This window comes from Cinclus cinclus, chromosome 1 (assembly GCF_963662255.1).
Source record: "Cinclus cinclus chromosome 1, bCinCin1.1, whole genome shotgun sequence".
In the NCBI taxonomy this organism is placed as follows: Eukaryota; Metazoa; Chordata; class Aves; order Passeriformes; family Cinclidae; genus Cinclus; species Cinclus cinclus.
The window spans coordinates 10,148,614-10,167,769 of NC_085046.1; the positions used below are offsets into that span (position 1 = coordinate 10,148,614).

The 19,156-nt window shown below is 40.6% G+C and overlaps 2 protein-coding genes across 3 annotated transcripts; one reads left to right on the forward strand and one right to left on the reverse strand.

The window, feature by feature from the left end:
- The first annotated feature begins 513 nt into the window (after positions 1 to 513).
- On the forward strand, positions 514 to 11,327 carry GTPBP4 (GTP binding protein 4). Its single transcript, XM_062506616.1, has 17 exons — positions 514 to 594; positions 1,251 to 1,421; positions 2,666 to 2,769; positions 2,848 to 2,984; positions 3,601 to 3,701; positions 4,091 to 4,183; positions 4,690 to 4,881; positions 4,973 to 5,038; positions 5,729 to 5,818; positions 6,221 to 6,331; positions 6,590 to 6,667; positions 6,773 to 6,824; positions 7,402 to 7,502; positions 8,195 to 8,392; positions 9,307 to 9,372; positions 10,466 to 10,600; positions 11,106 to 11,327. The coding sequence occupies exons 1-17, from the start codon at positions 547 to 549 to the stop codon at positions 11,256 to 11,258; spliced, it is 1,896 nt and encodes a 631-aa protein (XP_062362600.1). The 5' UTR covers positions 514 to 546; the 3' UTR covers positions 11,259 to 11,327.
- A 1,349-nt stretch (positions 11,328 to 12,676) lies between these two features.
- On the reverse strand, positions 12,677 to 18,580 carry IDI1 (isopentenyl-diphosphate delta isomerase 1). Of its 2 annotated transcripts, none has more exons than XM_062493889.1 (5): positions 18,477 to 18,580; positions 17,297 to 17,460; positions 16,204 to 16,296; positions 14,807 to 14,937; positions 12,677 to 14,258 (listed from the first exon to the last, which is right to left on the reverse strand). In XM_062493889.1, the coding sequence occupies exons 1-5, from the start codon at positions 18,557 to 18,559 to the stop codon at positions 13,941 to 13,943; spliced, it is 789 nt and encodes a 262-aa protein (XP_062349873.1). In that variant the 5' UTR covers positions 18,560 to 18,580; the 3' UTR covers positions 12,677 to 13,940. The 2 variants fall into 2 exon arrangements, with proteins under 2 accessions (XP_062349873.1, XP_062349881.1); XM_062493897.1 differs by having other exon boundaries at positions 17,297 to 17,457; positions 18,477 to 18,506.
- Between the last annotated feature and the right edge of the window lie 576 nt (positions 18,581 to 19,156).

The following is a 19,156-nucleotide window of genomic DNA, read 5'->3' on the forward strand; positions in this document are numbered from 1 at the left end:
ATGATGTTTATCACGGGTGACCCAGAGCTGTCCCTGGAGAACCGTGGTGGGAGCCTCTCCTGGACCACAGCACTCATTGCCAGCTGTGACAGCCTGGGGAGGAGCCACTCGTGGGTCCCTTGCCCCCGGTAAGGTTTGTGGGGTCCCTTCCCCTATCCTTATTCTCTGCTACTTCGTGCTATTGGAAATCAGCTTTTACTCATCGGTCAGCAGGGTGAGGGTGTATTTTCCCTTCAGGGCCCTACAGGGCACAAGCCACGTCTGCCTCGAATCACCACAGCAGGGAGCCATTGCTAGAACCCTGCTCCCGGTCAAGTGCTTCTCTGGCAAGACCCAGGCCCAACCCCAAGCGTCCCCCCCTTTCCGTCTCGCCTCCCGCTCTCTCTCTGTCTCCCTGCCTCTTCCACTGCCCTCTCTCTCCCTCTCCCCGTCTTTCGTTCTTCCTCTCCCTCCTTCTCCCTCCTTCCGGGGCCGGACGCGCGGAGCTCTCGCGAGAGTTCCGGGCCTGCTCCCTCTCCGGCGCGTGGCGCGGCGGTGGCGGTGGCCATGGCGCTCTACAACTTCAAGAAGATCACGGTGGTTCCGTCTGCCAAGGTACGGCCGCAGTTCCTCCGTTCCTTCCCCGGCCCCTGCTCCTTCCCTCAGTGCCCTCCGCACCGGCCCGTCCCTCCCGTTCCTCCCGCTCGGCGGCTTCAGAGGACCGCGCCGCCCTCCTGCCCCTTCCGCAGTGCCGGCGTGGTGTGGGCCTCCCCCTCCCGCGGGAGCCGTGGACTCGCCCTGGGCTGGTGCTGGTGCGCCCAGCGGCCCGCACCATGTACAGTGTCCGGGGGGGGGGGGGGGGTGTCCTGCCTGAGCAGTGGTCCTGAGGCTGCGCTTCTCCCTGCGCGGGTGTCCGGGTGGCTCCCACAAAAATCCCTCTTGTTTTCCCAACTTGAGTTATACCGAAACTCATCTTACAGCAAAATAAAGTCCCGCCAGTCGGAGGAAGGGGTTTTAAATTAAGCACGGTGAGAGGAACTCCCCGCAGGGCTCGGGCTGGCTGTGGCGGCTGGGCCGGGGGCAGCCCGCGGTCCATTGATGCAGAAACTGGACAGGGAATGTGCAAACTGCTTACTCCTGCCTGCCCGAAAACGTCCGTGTCAAACTGCGGATGCACTTAACACGTCAGCATGCTCCTCCACCAAAATAAAATGGTTGCCTTTACAGGAACTTGACATTTTGTGCAATTAATCATGTTTCCTCGATTGCAGGACTTTATAGATTTGACATTGTCAAAGACTCAGCGAAAGACCCCAACTGTCATTCATAAACATTATCAAATCCATCGGATTCGACATTTTTATATGCGAAAAGTCAAATATACTCAACAAAATTACCACGACAGACTCACTCAGATCTTAACAGATTTCCCGAAATTAGATGTAAGTGTTTTCTCATTTGCTGATTTCTCTGTGTAGACAGTTTGGCTGATTTCATTTAGATTTTACTGTGACTAGTAGACAAAACCTGTACTGCAGTAGTATGTTCCTATGAAGAACATAAGTCTGAGTTGTGCCCGTGGATGATCATAAAGGCTGAACTTCATAAGCTTTTAGCTGATTAGATATGTTTGCCAGAAGTTGCTTTTAAATGAAGACAAAATGTGGGAATTTTCAAGTATGTTGTGTTTGCCTATTTCTTCTTTGTGTGTGCATATGAAAATTATACTTCTGTTTACTCTTCCCTAGGAAATACAATTGACATAAATATAAATATGATATATATAAAATAGATCATATTGCTTTTCATCTTTAGGAGTTAATTTGGCAACATATATGTTGTCCTCAGCCCCATAAAGGGTCACTTCAGAAATACAGTATTAACTTCCAACAAATCCAACTGAATCCATGTGCCCGGTGGGATTTTTTATGGGCAGTTTTCTGCTCAGACTGAAATTCACCTATTAAATTGTTCTTTCTTGATAATTTCATATCCAGTGAATGTTGCTCCAGAATTCCCAGAAATATCTTCTGTTTGGGTTTTTTTTTTGACATCACATGATGAAATTTCTTCAGGTAAATACATAACTAGCTGAAATACTCTGCTTAAAATATTTGTAGTAGTGATGCCACTTCCTTAAAAAGGTAGGGATTTATTTGAGCATTAAAAAAGCTGGTTTTGTCCAGTGCTGTACAGAATTTAATGCAGCACTCAAAAATAAAGGGATGAATGATGTTGCTATGTTTCTGCTATAATATGAATTTCCTTTTAGAGGCAATTTCTGTTGTCTTCTTGCAGTTTTTTACTTGAAAAAAGACACCTTGAAGTTGTAATATGAAGTATTTTAGAAAGCAGAAGATCAAATGGAAACTCCTTATGAATAAGTCAAAGATGTATTTGCAGAAGAAATTCAGAGCAATTAAGATTCATGCATTTAATGATCAAACAGATTATTTTTCTTACATAAAATAGTAATGAAAATTGTTTGGCTTTTTGTGTCATTTGTATTGCCATACTGGAGAGAAAAAAAACCACAACTTATATTGTGTGCAAGAAATAGTCATTTTAGAGTAAGCAAATATGAGCATTAACATTATGCTTTTGTTTTAGGATATATTCATCTTTTTAACATTATGCTTTTGTTTTAGGATATATTCATCCTTTTAACATTATGCTTTTGTTTTAGGATATTCATCCTTTTTACGCGGATCTGATGAACGTTCTGTATGACAAAGATCACTACAAGTTGGCTTTGGGGCAGATCAATATTGCCAAGAACCTGATTGACAAGTAAGGGGCATTGATTTGTCTGGTTTTTGCTCGTGCCTGGTGGACTGTTGGCTGAACTCTGCTGTGCTGTGCCCGCAGTGTTGCCAAGGACTACGTGCGGCTGATGAAGTACGGGGACTCTCTGTACCGCTGCAAGCAGCTCAAGCGCGCCGCCCTGGGCCGCATGTGCACCATCATCAAGAGACAGAAACAAAGCCTGGAGTACTTGGAGCAAGGTTGGTGTTAGATATGGGCTGAAAAAGCCACGTGATTGGATATGACATATATCCATATGTAATGTAAACTGCTCTGCTTAGTAGCAGTTAGAAGAATGCATTTAGGGCAGGTTGCAGATCCAGGAAACGCAGGAACAGTTTTAAAATCCCCAAATATTTAGTATTTATTTTTCAACAAATTAATTTTCTCTTTGAATATTTATTAAATTTTATGGTATTACTAACGGTGGTAAAACTTTTTCCTTTGTTTAAAAGTCACGGGCATTCTTTTACTTACCATTCTTTTCACTATCACATATGTGAAAAATGTTGCTAAAGATTTTGCAGACAATACTAGTTACTTCAGACTTATTAGTCCTTTGGGTTACATTGCCTGATTTGGTGGAGGCATTCTGGCTGTAAAACAGTGGTCTTAATTTCTTAAACATTTATGAAATTTTATTTTTGTTGTATGTAGATACTTGTGCAGTCTGCAAACTGTTACATACTTTCATAAATTATCATATCAGAAATGTTACTAATTTTTATGTAAACAACTCAGCATATGTATTGTTATTCCATCTCATTAAAACTTAAATTACAGAGATACTTTAAAAAAATCTTTTTAAAATTTCAGTCCGACAACATTTGTCTCGTTTGCCAACCATTGATCCCAATACACGAACTCTTCTGCTGTGTGGCTACCCAAATGTTGGGAAATCCAGCTTTATAAATAAGGTATGTGAGTGGTTTTTCCATAAATAATATTGAGGTACAATTTAATTAAAATAATGTAACTTCTAAGCAATTTGATATAGTTTTGGCAGTGTCTAATGTGAGCAGTAGCAAGTTCCAATGTGTGAGTAGAGGTTGAATGAAATTCCTGGAGGGTTAAATGGAATATTATGACAGATTTCACTCTTAAAAATCCTTATCTTTTCCAAAATAGCATCCCATTAGCATGTTTTCTGATAGACAAATACTTGCAGAGAAGCTAGAGTAACCAATTTTTAGCTCTTTTTTTTTTTTTTTCCCCTGTAGCAACAGAAGTGTATTATAATTAGGATATACTGCCTGCACCTTCAGGAAATTTTAAATAAATCTGTGTGATTAAATCTTGTTTTAAGGTTACAAGAGCAGATGTAGAAGTGCAGCCTTATGCCTTTACCACGAAATCTCTCTTTGTGGGACATATGGATTATAGGTATCTACGTTGGCAGGTAAGAGCTGTTACTGTTTTGCATTTTCTTGAAAGAGTGAGATGGTTATAGCCTGATTTTCCTTTTTGCCATGGGAGTTGCATTTTTGTGTCTTGATGAGACATGCTATGTTAACAGCTGCTGTGCAAGGTGCAGTGTGCCAAGTGAGGGCAGCAGTCAAAACCTGCTCTAAAAATGTACATGCATGGGTCTGGTTTTGATTAGAGGGAAGATGGGAAATGCAATTACTGGCTAAAGCCAGATCACTTTTTATCACTTTTTCATTCTGGGCCAGGTAGGGACAGCATTTTCCTTTCATCTGCAATACTTGGAGTGTTGGTTATGAAACCTCATTCTTCTCCCATTTCTACATTTTTCACGTTCTCAGTTTGGCAGAGCTCACAGCCCTATTTGTGACTGAAAGGAAAAACTGTCGCTATCTTAAAAAAGACAGTATTGATGAACAATCAAACACATGCTCTGCAATAGCTGATCAGTAACACCTGGCTTAATGATGTTAATTTTAGGTAGTAGACACTCCTGGTATTTTGGATCACCCCCTGGAGGACAGAAACACCATTGAGATGCAGGCTATCACTGCCCTGGCACATCTGCGTGCTGCTGTGCTCTATGTGATGGATGTGTCTGAGCAGTGTGGGCATAGCCTGGAGGAGCAGGTAGAGCTCTTCAGAAATATTAAGCCATTGTTTGCTAACAAGGTGAGTTTTGTTCACATTATTAACAAACGCCCAGGGGTTTGTAACTTGGTACCTTGAATTAAGGATTTTTTTTTTTTTGCCTTTTTGTCAGCCACTTATCATTGTTGCTAACAAATGCGATGTGAAGAGGATTTCAGAACTTCCTGAAGAGAGTCAGGTTGGGATACTTCTCTCACCTCTTTGTCTTCTGATGTTTACAAAAATACTGTGTGTGCATCGTGGATGGTTATAATTTTTATTGGGCAAAAACTTTTACATTGTAATTTCTTTATTGAACTGCTCTAATAATGCAGTGGAAGGTAGCTTTGCAGGTCTCGACCCCATCTTTCTTTAGTACTGTGTAATGTAGTCCTTGCCTGAATATTATAAATGCCAAACAGAAGGCAGGTTCTTAATGGTTTCAGAAATCCCTGTTGGTGTGAGAACTTTCAATTACTGCTGCAACTGGAAGCTGCACAATAGCTTTACTCAATAATCCTTTCAGTGACAGACACAGTGAGCACTAGACTGAGAGGTGTGGCTGAACAGTTGCAGTAAAAGGTCCTGCAGGCTTAATTTGATTGTATCTGCAGGTTAAAGCACATAGAATTTGTGTTTATCTCACTCTTTTTTTTCCACCTTATGGGTCATTTATAGGTGCCTTTTAAAAAGTAGTTATTTGTTTATAAAGAAAAAGATTAAATAGAACTATAATAGTAAACTTTCCGTCATCTTTTTAAAAACACCTTGTAAAAAAGTAGTAATGCATTGTATGTATTGATACTGGATTAAGATTTCTGCTCTTAATGTATTGGTATATTAAAAAATGAATAGGATGTCATTATTTGGGATAATTTCTCAATTTTAGAAAATATTTGAAGCTTTTGAAGCAGAAGGATTTTCCGTAATAGAGACAAGTACACTGACTGAAGAAGGTGTAATCCAAGTTAAAACAGAGGTAGGTGTGTTCTCTTAGTTTCATCCCAAATGAACAGCTAACATTTTGCTTCACTTGTATGAGTTTAATCTCAGTTGAAACTGAATTATAATGATAAACTTTAAAAATGTTTTCCTTCTAGTGCCTCAGTGAGCTTGGGTGAAAATGGAAAACAGTGTTGTAATTTTTTTATTAAATTGTGATTTTTTTTTTCTGAGTCCATTAAAAAAATACGTACTGCATATGTGTCTTCCCACAATGCTTTTAATATAAAATAATTTGATGGTTTCTTGAGAGTTAGAGGTATAAAACAAAAAGAGAATAAGATATGAAGCCAGATATTTGGAATTGAATGCCTGCAGTGTCATTTGCTGTATCTAAAAGGCTTTGTTCCTCACCTTACATTGCCATGTGCACTTTCAGGCCTGTGACAGGCTGTTGGCCCATCGTGTTGATACTAAAATGAAAGGAAACAAAGTGAATGAAGTACTGAATAGATTACACTTGGCCATGCCAACCAAAAGAGACAACAAGGTAGGCTACATGTTTACACTATTTAATGTATTTTCCTGTACTTCTTAAGTAAGATAAGAATTCTGTCATTGTTAATCTGTGAACAGATTGATATGAAGTAGTTTTCTAATTTATTATCTGTAAGTGCCTTTCCTGGTGGGAGCTTGGGATTATGTATTCTTCAGAAATACATTATGTTGGAGCTGTTGATTTATAGCAGTATAAAAAAAATTGATGTGAACTTCTTTTCCCTTTTTTATTGGGGTGGATTTATTCCAGGAGCGACTGCCTTTTATACCTGACGGAGTGGTAGCTCGTAAGAAACGCATGGAAGTGGACACTCCCAAGAAGAAATTGGTAAGTGACATCTTTAAATCAGATCAGCAGCTGGATTTTAAATTTGCTGTGTTAGTCCATAGCTTCTAAATTAGATGGTATCTAAAGCCATGTGTGTCTTTGCAGGAGAGAGATATTGAACTTGAAATGGGAGATGATTATATTTTGGATCTGCAGAGTAAGTATTAGATAAGAATTGGTATTACTGTTGTTATTACTAAATAGTAAAGTGGGGCTATTTCAGCCTTAAGGGTGAATGCCTAAACCTGACTCCTTTCAACTAGTTGCCAGTGCCTATTTTATTGCATACTATCCTTCTGTTCCAGAGCTGGTAATCTTCAGTGATGTGTTTCGTGATGTCACCCAGTTGTTTCCCATTTTGGAGTCACAGACATGAAACAGCTGGTCTGATGATTCAAGTGATTTTTTTTCTTTCCATTCTGTATTGTAGTACTTCATTAATTTCTGATGCTCTCTTTGTTAAGGAAGTATCAACATGAGAGAGAGCAGCATGTATTGTGTTTCAGCTGGGTATGTTGCCTGGCATGTCTTGGGGCAGTGAGTCATACCATAACTGGACAGTCTTTGACAGTACAATGGGGATCAGAAATACTTGTGAATATAGAAGAGGTAGTGCTAAATTCTTAGGGATAGGGCACTTCTTTTGTGTGTGTGCTCTGAATGTTGTATTTTGTCATGGAATATTCTTTGAAATTAATTTTGGTCTCTTTATCAACTTCTGTTGTATTTTTAAGAATACTGGGACTTAATGAATTCATCTGAGAAATATGATAAGATTCCAGAGATATGGGAAGGCCATAATATACTTGACTACATTGATCCCGATATAATGAGAGTGAGTTTTCCATTTTTTTGCTTTACACTTTTCTTTCCTCTTTATCCTATTTGTTTAATGTCAGTTACTATTTGTAGATTAAACACAATGTGTCATGACAACCTGTTCTTTTTTGCATTGTGTGCACTTGTCATGGGAAAAGGATAACTATTTTTTGAGTGATAAAGGACAGAATTTCAGAAGAATGGAAAATTAATTCACCTTGTCAGAATGAAGGTGATCTTATCTGTTCCATTCTAAAATGTGAGGTTTGCACTAGAAGTTATATTGCTTTGTTCTTTGACTACAGCTACAGGAATATAGCTATCAAACTAAATTGCTGGTATTGTGGACTCATGTTGAATGTCAGAAGAGAAGGGTTTTTCAGAGTCTGTTTCCTGCAAAGGCACAGCAAGCACAGCTCACAGGACATTACAGCTGCTTTCACACACTGGGCAGCTTTGGGCAGCCACACAAATTTAGCCAAGTGGTAATGTGGAGTGATGGAGTTGGTCTGCACAGCAGTGTGTCCATGGGTTCACAGTAATCTGTATCACCAGCTCCATTAGGTGTGGCTCAGTGTGGTTATCAGGTAATTTAGTTCCTCCTTTGAAGGGCCTGTATGCTGTCATGGCCCAGGACTATGTACAAATGTAATGTTGAGGATTGTAAGTCAAGGATCTGATCTCCATTTTACCTCTTCAAAACCTAAGAAACTGGAAGAATTGGAGAAAGAAGAAGAGCTGAGAGAAGCTGCTGGAGAATATGACAGTGAACCAGAAAGTGAAGATGAAGAAATGATGGAAATCAGACAATTAGCAAGACAGATCCGAGAAAAGAAGAAACTGAAAATTCTGCAGTCAAAGGAAAAAGATGTTCATGGTCCAAGGATGCCTAGAACAGCTAAAAAGGTGAGTGTAGAACATGTTCTGTAAAAACATTCTTGCTGCTATGTAACAACATCATGAAAGCACATATCACTGTCTGGTTGTGGAACTGATGGCTTTTGCTTGTACTTGGCCCCTTCACTGCTTGTTTCCCTCTGTTCTCCCAGGAGTTCTGGTCACTGCTTAGCTGTGGAGGGATAGTAGCCCCCTTTTTTTTTCTTTTTTTTTTCTTTTTTTTTTTTGGTGTCACATAAGTGTGTCTTGTGTAAAACTCTATATGTACTGCAGAAAAGCTTTTTAATAATACTATTCAGTTTGTTTAACTGGGTTGTTTCATTGTATATCATCTGTTTGCTTAAAATTCAAATAATTATAAGAATTAGATAATTACTTAAAATTGCAATAATGAAAAATCCGTTCTGGGTCCCAGAAAAGGTGATGTATCTTTTTGGTAGTCAGAAATCACTTACTGATGACAATCTCTTCTGACCAGTCCAGAACAATTGCAAAGTAATAACCTGATAACTAGACATTTTGAGAAAATTAATTTAACTGCTGTTGCCCCCAGGATCTCTTAACTTCTCCAGAGTGTGTGCCTTTTGAGAGAAAAGGAAATATTTTTGACCAAACTATCTCTCCTTGTCAGCTTCCCCCCAAAAAGGCAAACTGATTATAAGATCTTTAATAAATGCTGGGCCATTGCAGTCCTTTGAAGCAGAATTTATGGGTGCAAAAAAAAAAAAAAAAAAAAACAAAAAAAACATTGCAAAAAATTAAATGTGAAGGTAGAACATCAATGACCTGCTCTGGATGTGATAAATCCAGAAATATATAGTGAATATAATGGACTTGTGGTGGTATATTGAGACAAAAAGTAAGATGGAAGGATTTTTTTTATTTTTTGAAAGAAACATATTTTCTTAACTGTGTTTTTACAGGTCCAGAGGAAGGTGTTAGAGAAAGAAATGACTGATCTTGGACTTGACATGACTAATAAAGATGATGTAAGTTTTTCCTAATTAAACATAATATTTATCTAAAAGAGACATAGATTTCTTTGAGCACAGTTGAAATCCTTATTATAGTTGGCACAAGAGACAAGTAGGATCTATTAAGGATGAATTAGGAGCTACGAATGAATTAAGAACTACAAATGAGGCAGTTGATACTGGAATTTTTTGAGTAATGTGATCAAAACAGGTTGGATAAGCTGAAAAACTAACATTTATCAAGAATCATATATACATGTGCACTGCTTTCTTGGAATTTGTGTAAGACTCAAGAGCAGGCTTGGCTAAGCATACTTCTTAATTTTCAAGTCTGCTTTGTTGGATGAGACTCTACTATGTCAGAAATAGTAATAGTGACAGATAAGATCTTTTTATAGTTCATTAATTCCATGAGCTGTAATTGAAGTTTTTGAGGGCAGCTGGCATCTTTAAATGTAAGGCAGATAAAGAGAGACTGGCCTTCGGGGGACATTTCATTTTGACAGAAATTTTAAAACCCCCAAAACATTTTGTACAGCAAATCCAGCAGTATTGCAGCTCTCTGGATCTTGAGATATCTAATTCTTTAGCTAAACAAGGAGTTAAGAAACAGTAACTTTCAACATTACACGACTGAAGCAAGCATTTATGGTTCTCAGAGCTGCCATGCTATGCTGATGTAGGAGCAATGTAGGAATGTAATACTTAAGCTATAACATGATCAGTCTTCATGTCTAAAATTCTTTAGGGCTTTGCCTGGTACACAGGACACTAAAGGGGTAGGTTTCATCATTGATATTTTGCTGTTGCAAAATTGCTTAAGTGTTGCTATCCATTAATTAGTGTCTTTTTATTGCTTGCTTATGAGTCTACTCCACCCAAAGAAAAAAGTCCAGTTACTAATTGTTGAGGAAAAAAGCTAATATTCATTGAAGTTTGAGTGTTCCTGTAGGACAGAGAGGCAGTGACCTGTCAAGATCTTTATGTTGCCATGAAACAACCAATATAATTTATCACAGCAGTCCACTTCCTGGTTCTGCTATTACTCTGATTAGAAATGAGCTGATTGTTTCTGGCTTTAAAGGTTAAGTGATATGTTCAATTTCAGGCACATTATGTGAGAAGGTCACGCAGTACCACGAGGAAACGTAAACGGGAAGAGTCTGAAACCCCCAGGTCGGTGTCGCGCAGTCGCAGCTGCTCTCGCACACCACGGGACGTGTCTGGCCTTCGGGATGAAAAGGTTTGTTACTTATCTGTATTTACCTGTTTGGCAGCTAAAGCAGCACGATTGTACCTAGACCAGCTCCTGGGAAACTTAAGAGTAGGCACGTTTGTCCAGAGTTTGTGTTTGGTGTCCCTGCAGCTTCATCATCTTTTCATTTGTACTCCATGTTTCTCTACTTCCTTCTTACAAACAACATGTAGTAATAATACAGACCAAGGAAGTACATTTTAATTCTTGTCTCTAAATGCAAGTGTGAAGGAAGAATTCTGCAAACTGTGGAGTTCCAGCTTTAGTAAAGTGAAGAATTCCAGGGATAACATGATCCTGTATTAGTTGTTAGTGGACTGGAAAGTTTTGCTAAGGAGGGTTAGTGTCACTTTGATAGTGTCGCAGTGATTCTGCTATAGAGTTGATATTTATGTCCTTGATAAAACCATCCAGCTTAGTGGGTTTTTTTGAAAGTAAAGCTTGTTACCTGAGTTACTGAGGAATGTTTGTTTGTTTGCTTGTTTTTAAATAGATGGTAAAGAAGGTCAAGATCATGGCAAAGAAAGCTCAGAAGAAAATGAACCGCCTGGGCAGGAAAGGAGAGGCAGACAGGCACATATTTAACTTGAAGCCAAAACATCTGCTGGCTGGGAAGAGAAAATCTGGTAAAACACAGAGAAGATAAGCAGTCTTCTGAATCAAAATTAAAAACTAATCAAAAAATTAAATTTAAAATAAAAATTAAATTTATTAAAACTAATTTCTAGCCCTGTCATCCTTTTTGGTAACACTTAGTGTTTGTGTTTTATGTTAGTGGTCAAGATATTTCATGTTCAGTATTTCAGTACCTTGATGCTGCAATTCCAAGCAATACCACAAGAAATTTCTCAAATCGAGTGGCAGAAACCATTTATAAACAGACACCAGAAAGTTTCTTCCATATTCTTATTCCTGACTTTCATGTATCAGTAAAGTGTTTATATTTCTATACAAAACTAATTTAAAATGAGGTTAAATCTAGAAATGAGAACATACTGTTAAAGTACCGTTAATTAAAAATGCCTGGGTTCAGTTACTGCATGCAAGTAATCCTTTGTGATGAGTTTATGTTGCTGGTGAAGGCTGAAATGGGTGGGGAAGTAGTGGGAGAGCATCAAGAACTACACAAAGTTCGTGTTTGTGCACTGAAACACAGGGGCAATGCTGCCACTTTACTAAGATAGAGTAACTGGAGGAGAATCTGCAGTTCTAGTACTGACCTGCCTGACCACCTGTAATAACCTAAAACAGCAGGGGCAAGGAAGGTTACACCTTTCATCTTTGAATATCTCAGATTAAATGTAGAGAATGAGGATCAGACTGAAATTTTGTGCCAAGCACATGCTACTGTAATCCATGGTTTAGCAAGACATTTTCTCTTCAGGACCCGATAGCCAAAAATCTGTATCTGCTCAAGGCAAAAGATATTGTCAAATGTGAAATAATTCCTTTTTGTCCCTACTTCTGTCAATGGTTACATAGAGGTTTGTGAAATGATGCATTCTACATGTGTTGCTTGACCAGTACACTTCAAATCCATGTTAAAAACTAACACACACCCCTAAGAAAATAAGGGGGAAGAAAGAACCCTCAAATCATTACTTTTTGAAATGCAACCAATAACTATTCAGATGTCAGCTTTTGCATCATGTGTAAAGCTATAGTTTCTCTCCTTTGTGTAATAAATTCAGAATTAAAGCATAGTGTATGCTGCAAAGAAAACCAATGACCAGAAAAAATTTAAAGGGACTTTGAGAAACTGTGAAGCAAAACTTTTCTTTCAGGTTCTGTGTGCACAGGACTTCTACTTCTGGATCTGCTTTGCCACTTTTGCTCCAAGCTGAACTAGAAAAACAACTTTTTTTTTCCCAGCAGATCTGTGCCCTGCTGCTCTACCCACATCATGCTGCTTCAGTGGTGTTTTATGGGCAGGGTGGTGCTTAGAGTGTGGCAATGACAGAGATTATTCTTCTTATGGCTTAATGTCTAGAAAGAAAACAACAGTCCAAGAGTTTAGGCAAGGTGTTTTAATTGTAAAGTTAGATCTAAAAAATATTTGAGAACTTCTCCATTGCCTTTACTAGGTAACATGGCTGATTGCACTGAATTCAAGAGAGCTGCTACATCACATCACTGTTCCCTCACCTGATACTAGTTGCTTTGAAACAATGCATCAGCTCTGGCCAATACACAACAAACTTGGCTCTAAAACCTCCAAGTGCTGAACTACTGCAGGCACTGGTACATGGAAGCTACAGTGCTTCAGTCATGACAGGGATGAGAAAGAGAAACCTTGACCACTGGAAAAAGTTAATGTTACCCCAAATCCAGGCACAAAATTGTTATAACCATGTTTACTTGTAATGATAAGTGAAATATCCTATTTCATCAGACTCTGGGAGAACTTAGAAAATTGAAGCACCTTTGAGTATTTGTCTTATTGAAAAAAGTCTAAGTTATTAGCAATTGATTGACTGCAAGATCAAAAAGGATTAGCTCTGGTACAATTTCTAATTAACTGACATCAAGACCCACTGTAAGCCCACAAATTGCCAGTCTTTAATTTTGGGGTTCAGTGGGTTTGTCTGGGAATGACTATTACAGGAAAAGCCCTTGTATCAAGATGCCTTTGTTTTCTGGAAAACGGAGAAGAGCCATTTAGTGCATATCCTGTATATCCCTACTGACACCAGATACCATTTACATTTGCTGTAATTAACCCTTTTTAAAAAATATGAGCTGTCCAGTACTCAGCCATCAACTAATCAGAAAAGCCTGGTGGGGGGAAAAACCTCAAACACTGTATTATCTAAAGCTTTAACACATATGTCAGCACTTCAAAGTCAAACTTACTACACAAAGGCAATCCAATTACTTAAGCTTTTATGGGTTTGGTTAATTATAGAGTACAGTAGCTGAAGATATTTTCTTTCTGCAATTAAAAATAATCCTGATTATTTTGAATTGTTTTATTCTTCTGGCAATTGGTCTTCTCAACATCACAGCAGAGCCCACAGTCATGCCCAGGCTTCTTCCCAGGAGTGCAGGGCACACAGGGGCTGAGGATCTTTTACCAGGCAATGGAGGAAGAGGAACCCAGGGCCTTCTTGCTCCTGTTACCCATTTTACATGAGATCATACCAGGCCCAAGAGAACCAAGGATGAGGGGGAAGTGATGACTAAGACATAAGAAAAAACATTGGCTATGACAACATCTGTATAAACTAAACATGCTCCATGTGGATCAATTCTCTGCACTTAAGTCATGATTTATCTGTGTTAATGAGACAACACATTGTTAGCCTTCAGCACCTTTTATCCCAGATATTTACATTCGGTGTATTTTTTCATGCTCAACAAATCTGTTCAAGTTATTCAAGTTATCCCACCACTTAAAAAGAAAGGTCTCTGCTATCAGCTTGAACCATGGAGTAATCTTAACTTCATTCCTAGCAGCTTTGTCCAAGAGCTGTTTCAGTTCCTTCTGTGTCACATAGCAGTAGCTTTGGATCTCATTGGGGTCAGGATTCAGTGTCACATCCTTCTGCACAAATAAGATGTAGTCTATCTCATGTTCTCCCCAGATGCCATCAGACTTGGCCTTATAGTGAATTCGTGTCAGGTAGGAGATTTCTTCTGGAGTTACCTAAAACCAAAAACACTTGTCAGAAGTTCTGCCAGACCAGGAGAATTGCACTGCTGGGCATTGCAGTACAATTTATCAGCTATTATCCTCTTCCTTAGAAATTATTTGTTCCCAAGTGTACAACTGCAATGCACTTTTTAACAAAAAATTACCAGGAAAAAAAAAACAATTTCAAGCAGTTTGATGGCATGAATTGCACAGCATTTCTCCAGCCAGACTCACCCTGTAACACTTGGAGCATATTTCTCCTATATGGTATGTTTTAAATAATGTTTAACAGACTTTATTGCACACTCACTGAGCACTGGTGAACACAAAGTCTTGCACCTACCCCTCACCTCCCAAGGGAAAGACAACCACTTGAAGCCAAGGTGAGAACCATGTACTGACAGACCAAGTGTAACCCTGCCCTCCAGGAATCTCTGGAAGTTCACTCAGTTCTCTGCTTCTCCAAAGTTCATTTTTAGGTTCAAGGCTAACTCTGCCAGACAGGGTCTGTAAACTGGCAAAGGTTGGCAAGAATTCCTGTTTTCCCCTCCTTCCTTTACCTGCTCCATGGGAATTCCCAACTCTGCTTTCAGTCGTCTCTGTGCTGCTCTCCGAACACCAATGGCATCATTTTCTTCCAGTTCTAGGGGATGGCTTAGAGGATGGCTGCAACAAGTGTTGGTAAAACAATCTGCAAGAAATTTGGATCAGTCCATTTTTGACACTGACAAAGACATGGGAAAAAAACCCCAAAAAAACCACAACACCAAAATCCCCCAGAGACAAAGGCCAGTTATTCAACACATCACAGCTTCATTTCTCTTTTGCAGAGAAGGGTCACAGAAAGAGGACATTTATACCTCTTGTTTTCCTTTACATATTTTGCACTAGGATTTGCTTATGCCAAGCACTATTTTGCAGGCTACTGTTTGATACACAAGGACAGGCGTTCTTATCCCCAACATATCTACTTAGAGAGCCAGTCTATGAAGACCTTGTTTATCTCTCAAATGCTAATTAAAATTACTTTGGGGAGTTTATAGGTAACAGGATAATGAAAATATTCCCAGAGCTTCAAGAGCAGCAGTAAGTAGAATTAAATACAAAGTTTACAGCTGTGTTTAAAGGATAACCAATCCATACTCTTGTTTCAACCTTTAGTCTATAGAAGTTAAGCTCAAGAGCATCTAAAATCGAGTTAGAATACCTACAAACTACATTTGAGCATTTTGACTGGTTAGCAGAGACAGAAAAAATTAAAACAACGTCTGAAGTAAAGATTCTACTGGAAAAAAGAAAGAGGTCTTCCTTCCTCAAGTTGGAAACACTCAGTTTTGTTTTCCATTGAAAATTCTGCAACAGACAGAATTCATGCTCCCTCCAGCATGCCTCATGTAATCTATTTCTATTTGATTCCCCTCCTTATTTTTATGCCTCTCTAAGTGCATTTGACAGTAATAGTTCAGTAGTGTTCAAAAGTCATGCACTGCATGGTTTGGCCACACAGTCTCACTTCTGGCAGAGTTAAAGAAGTGTTTGTTAAGACAACACAGACAAAGGTCCACAGATCTCCCAGGCACCAGGGCTCTGCTGCACATCAAATTTTACCAGTGGAATGGGACACTCAACAGCCACCAGAGCCATTTCTTCAGCTCCAATAAATGTCTTGCAGCAGAGGGGGTACACACCACACCCTCTGCCCTTGCATGAACTGGATCAAACATGCCAGGTAACAACCATTTCCCAAGAACACATATAACAATGCACAAGCATTCCCATTATTTTACTTCACCCACAAGACAACCTGAACACTCAAAAGTACTGGAAGTATGTCATCTCCAAAGCAGTAAATTCTAAAACCACAGAAGGAGCTACACTGCAGGATTGGATTGACATATTTTTTTTTAAAATTGATCTAAATAAAACATTCATATAAATACAATGTTTCAGTACTAACCTGGAAATGTAATTTTTGCATGTGACCTCTGCTGCAGCAACAGTTTATTCTCGGTATTAAATAAGAAAACACTGAAAGCTCGATGCAGTAAACCTAAAAAAAAAAAAAAACCCCAACCAAACAAACAACAAAACGAAGATATTTAATAGGAAAAAAACTCATACGAAGTCAGTTAAGGGCATATAATGGCCTCATTTTTTCATAATCCAATTTAAAATTAATAAATGTTAAAAACCAGGGATTTGATAAATAACTCAAGAGCTATCATTCAGGTTTCTATATCAGCTTACGCGAAACATGAAATTAGAAGAGTTCCTAGAACAAAAATGCAACAGAGGAGTTCTTCTAAACTCAGTTCACCATTCTGAATGTGCACATTTGGGCAAGCTTCCCAGGACAGCTTGGCACCCATAAATCTACAATTAAAAAGATGACTCAAAAATTCCTAAGAAACTGTACATAATTTCAAGACCCTCAAGAACTGCAAAAGTAGAAGGAAAATAGGCTCCATTAAAACCAGTATAATTGCTGCTTTCTTCACCTTTTGAGTCTGTTATTCATTGTTCTTCAGAAACATGTTTTCCCCAAGTACATAAAAAGAGGTGACACACTACCAAGAGAGACTGTTGAATCTGACCAACCTCAAGTAAACCCAAAATCAGTTAAACCCTTTCCTAGCAGCACTGTTTGAAGTAGAACTCTGGGTGAATTACTTCAAAATGAAATAATTTTCTGCTTGAAAAGAACTCAGCAAAGAAGCAAACAGCATTCTTTAGAAAAAGCTACATAGAATCAGGTATCCATAATAGAAAAAAATTCTACTTTATCTTCAAAATGTGATTAAAAATACTTATCAAGCTTGTATGCGCAATCACACATTTCTCTCCCTTGCAATTGCCTCCAACTGAGTGTTCCTCCATTCTACAGAATTTTAACAGGACATTTTTTATGCTGAGGAGGGGCCTGTGGGGAGTTACTTGCTCTGATTTGATCCAACACTCACCTGAGACTAAGGCTTCAATTTAATCACGACTACACCTCTGAAAATATTTAATTACCTTAATGGTTCAATTAGAAGATAAGCAAGGCGTACCTTTGTCAATGTTTTCATTCAAGTGACAGTTTTTCTTGGTCTCTGCTCCAATCTTATTGTCATTTTCATCAATAAGGATGCACATCTCTGCCAAGAGCTGCACCTGCTGCTCATCCAGGTGATCTGTGTTTACTTCAGGCATTGTGAGGGTAGCACACGTTCTACTGAAGACAGACAATGAAGAGTCATTCACTAAAAACAACATCCATAAGGTTCTGGGTAGTGTGAGAAATAACCTAATGGTTTGTTTCTCTGACACAATGTAAATCACACACCAATTTTATTTTGAGAGGGTTTACATGCTTTTAGGTTCCTGAAATTTCTTATACACAATACAAATCCCACAACAACATTTGGCAGGTGCTTGAAACGTTTTTATCTCTCAGGAAGCACTTGCAGCAGCTGCTACAGGACAGCCACGCTGAGCCTAACAATTTTACGGGCTGTCAGTGGCAGGAATTCCAGCTCCAAATGTCAAGCTGTGCACTACTACGGCTACATTTATAACGCCGGGCATCCTGTGCCCGAGGATTTCTCCTCTCCACACCTTTTTAAAAGCTCGATAACAGGGTTTCAACCCGAGGCACCTCCAAAGCAACACCTGCCCTGCCCCGAGCCTCTGCTCCAAAGAATCCCTGAGTGGGCCAGGCTGGAAGGACCACAGGTGGTCACCTGGTGGTCCTCCCTGCTCCATCTGGGTCATCCCAGAGCACATGGCACAGGATTGCATTGACATGGTTCTGGAGTGTCCCCGGGGAGGGAGGCTCCACAGCTCCAGGCAACCTGTTCCAGTGCACGGTCACCTACACAGTAAAGGAGCTCTTCCTCACGCTCAGGTGCAATTCCTGTGCAAGTCCAGCGGGTTTCTGCCCGCTGCCTCCTGTCTTACTGCCCAGCATGAGGGCAATCCCCCTTGGCACCCTCCCACAGATATTTATAGATATTAATGATGCCTCCTCTCAGCAGTGTCTCCTCGAGGCTGAACAGACCCAGCTCCCTCAGCCTTTGCTTCTAAGAGACGCGCCAGTCCCCTCACGGCCTTCCGTGCCTTCCGACAGACCCGCTCCAGGAGCTCCACGCCTCTCTGGTACGGAGGAGTCCAGAACAGGACACAGAACTCCGGATGTCGCCGGGGCAGAAGGGGCCGCCCTCGTCCCCCCCAGCAGCCGTCCCCGCTCACCTCGCCGTCCGCGCGCTCGCCGCTCGCCGCTCCGCCCGGCTCCGAGGGGCCGCGCTCCCGGCCCGGAGCAGCGCGCGCCACATCGCTCGTCACAACCCGCCCGCCAATGGCGCCGCCGCCCGGCGCTTACGTCACCGCATCGCCCGATCGCCCCACTGCGGCGCGGGGGGCGGTGCCAGCAGTGACAGCTGGGACAGGCGGAGCGCGCGGCCAATCGCGACACAGCACCGGAGAGGCGCTGACCAATAGAAATAGGGAGCGGCGGTGAACTGGCCAATGGGAACGGGGCCGCGCGGCGGGCGGGGCGTGCGGCGGTGCCCACAGCTGGCACGGCAGAGGGTCGGGCTCGGGCTCCCTGAGCAAGGAGAAGTCTTTTGCGCGTGAGGGTAACCGGGAATGACAGAAACAATGAGACTGTAAAAGGTCCAGCCTACGAGCGGACACTACCATGCCAACCAGACCATGGCACTGAGTGCCAGCTACATCCAGCCTTTGCTTAAACACCTTCAGGGACCGTGGCTCCACCGCCCCCCTGGGCAGCACATTCCAATGTCTAAAGATCGAACGTGTCTAACATTCAGCGCTGCTTACTGTCTTTTCAGCCACCCACGAAAACCGAAGGACTGTTCCCAAGTATCGGTTCCTACAAACGTGCCTGTGTTTGCGGCAAACAGTTCCAG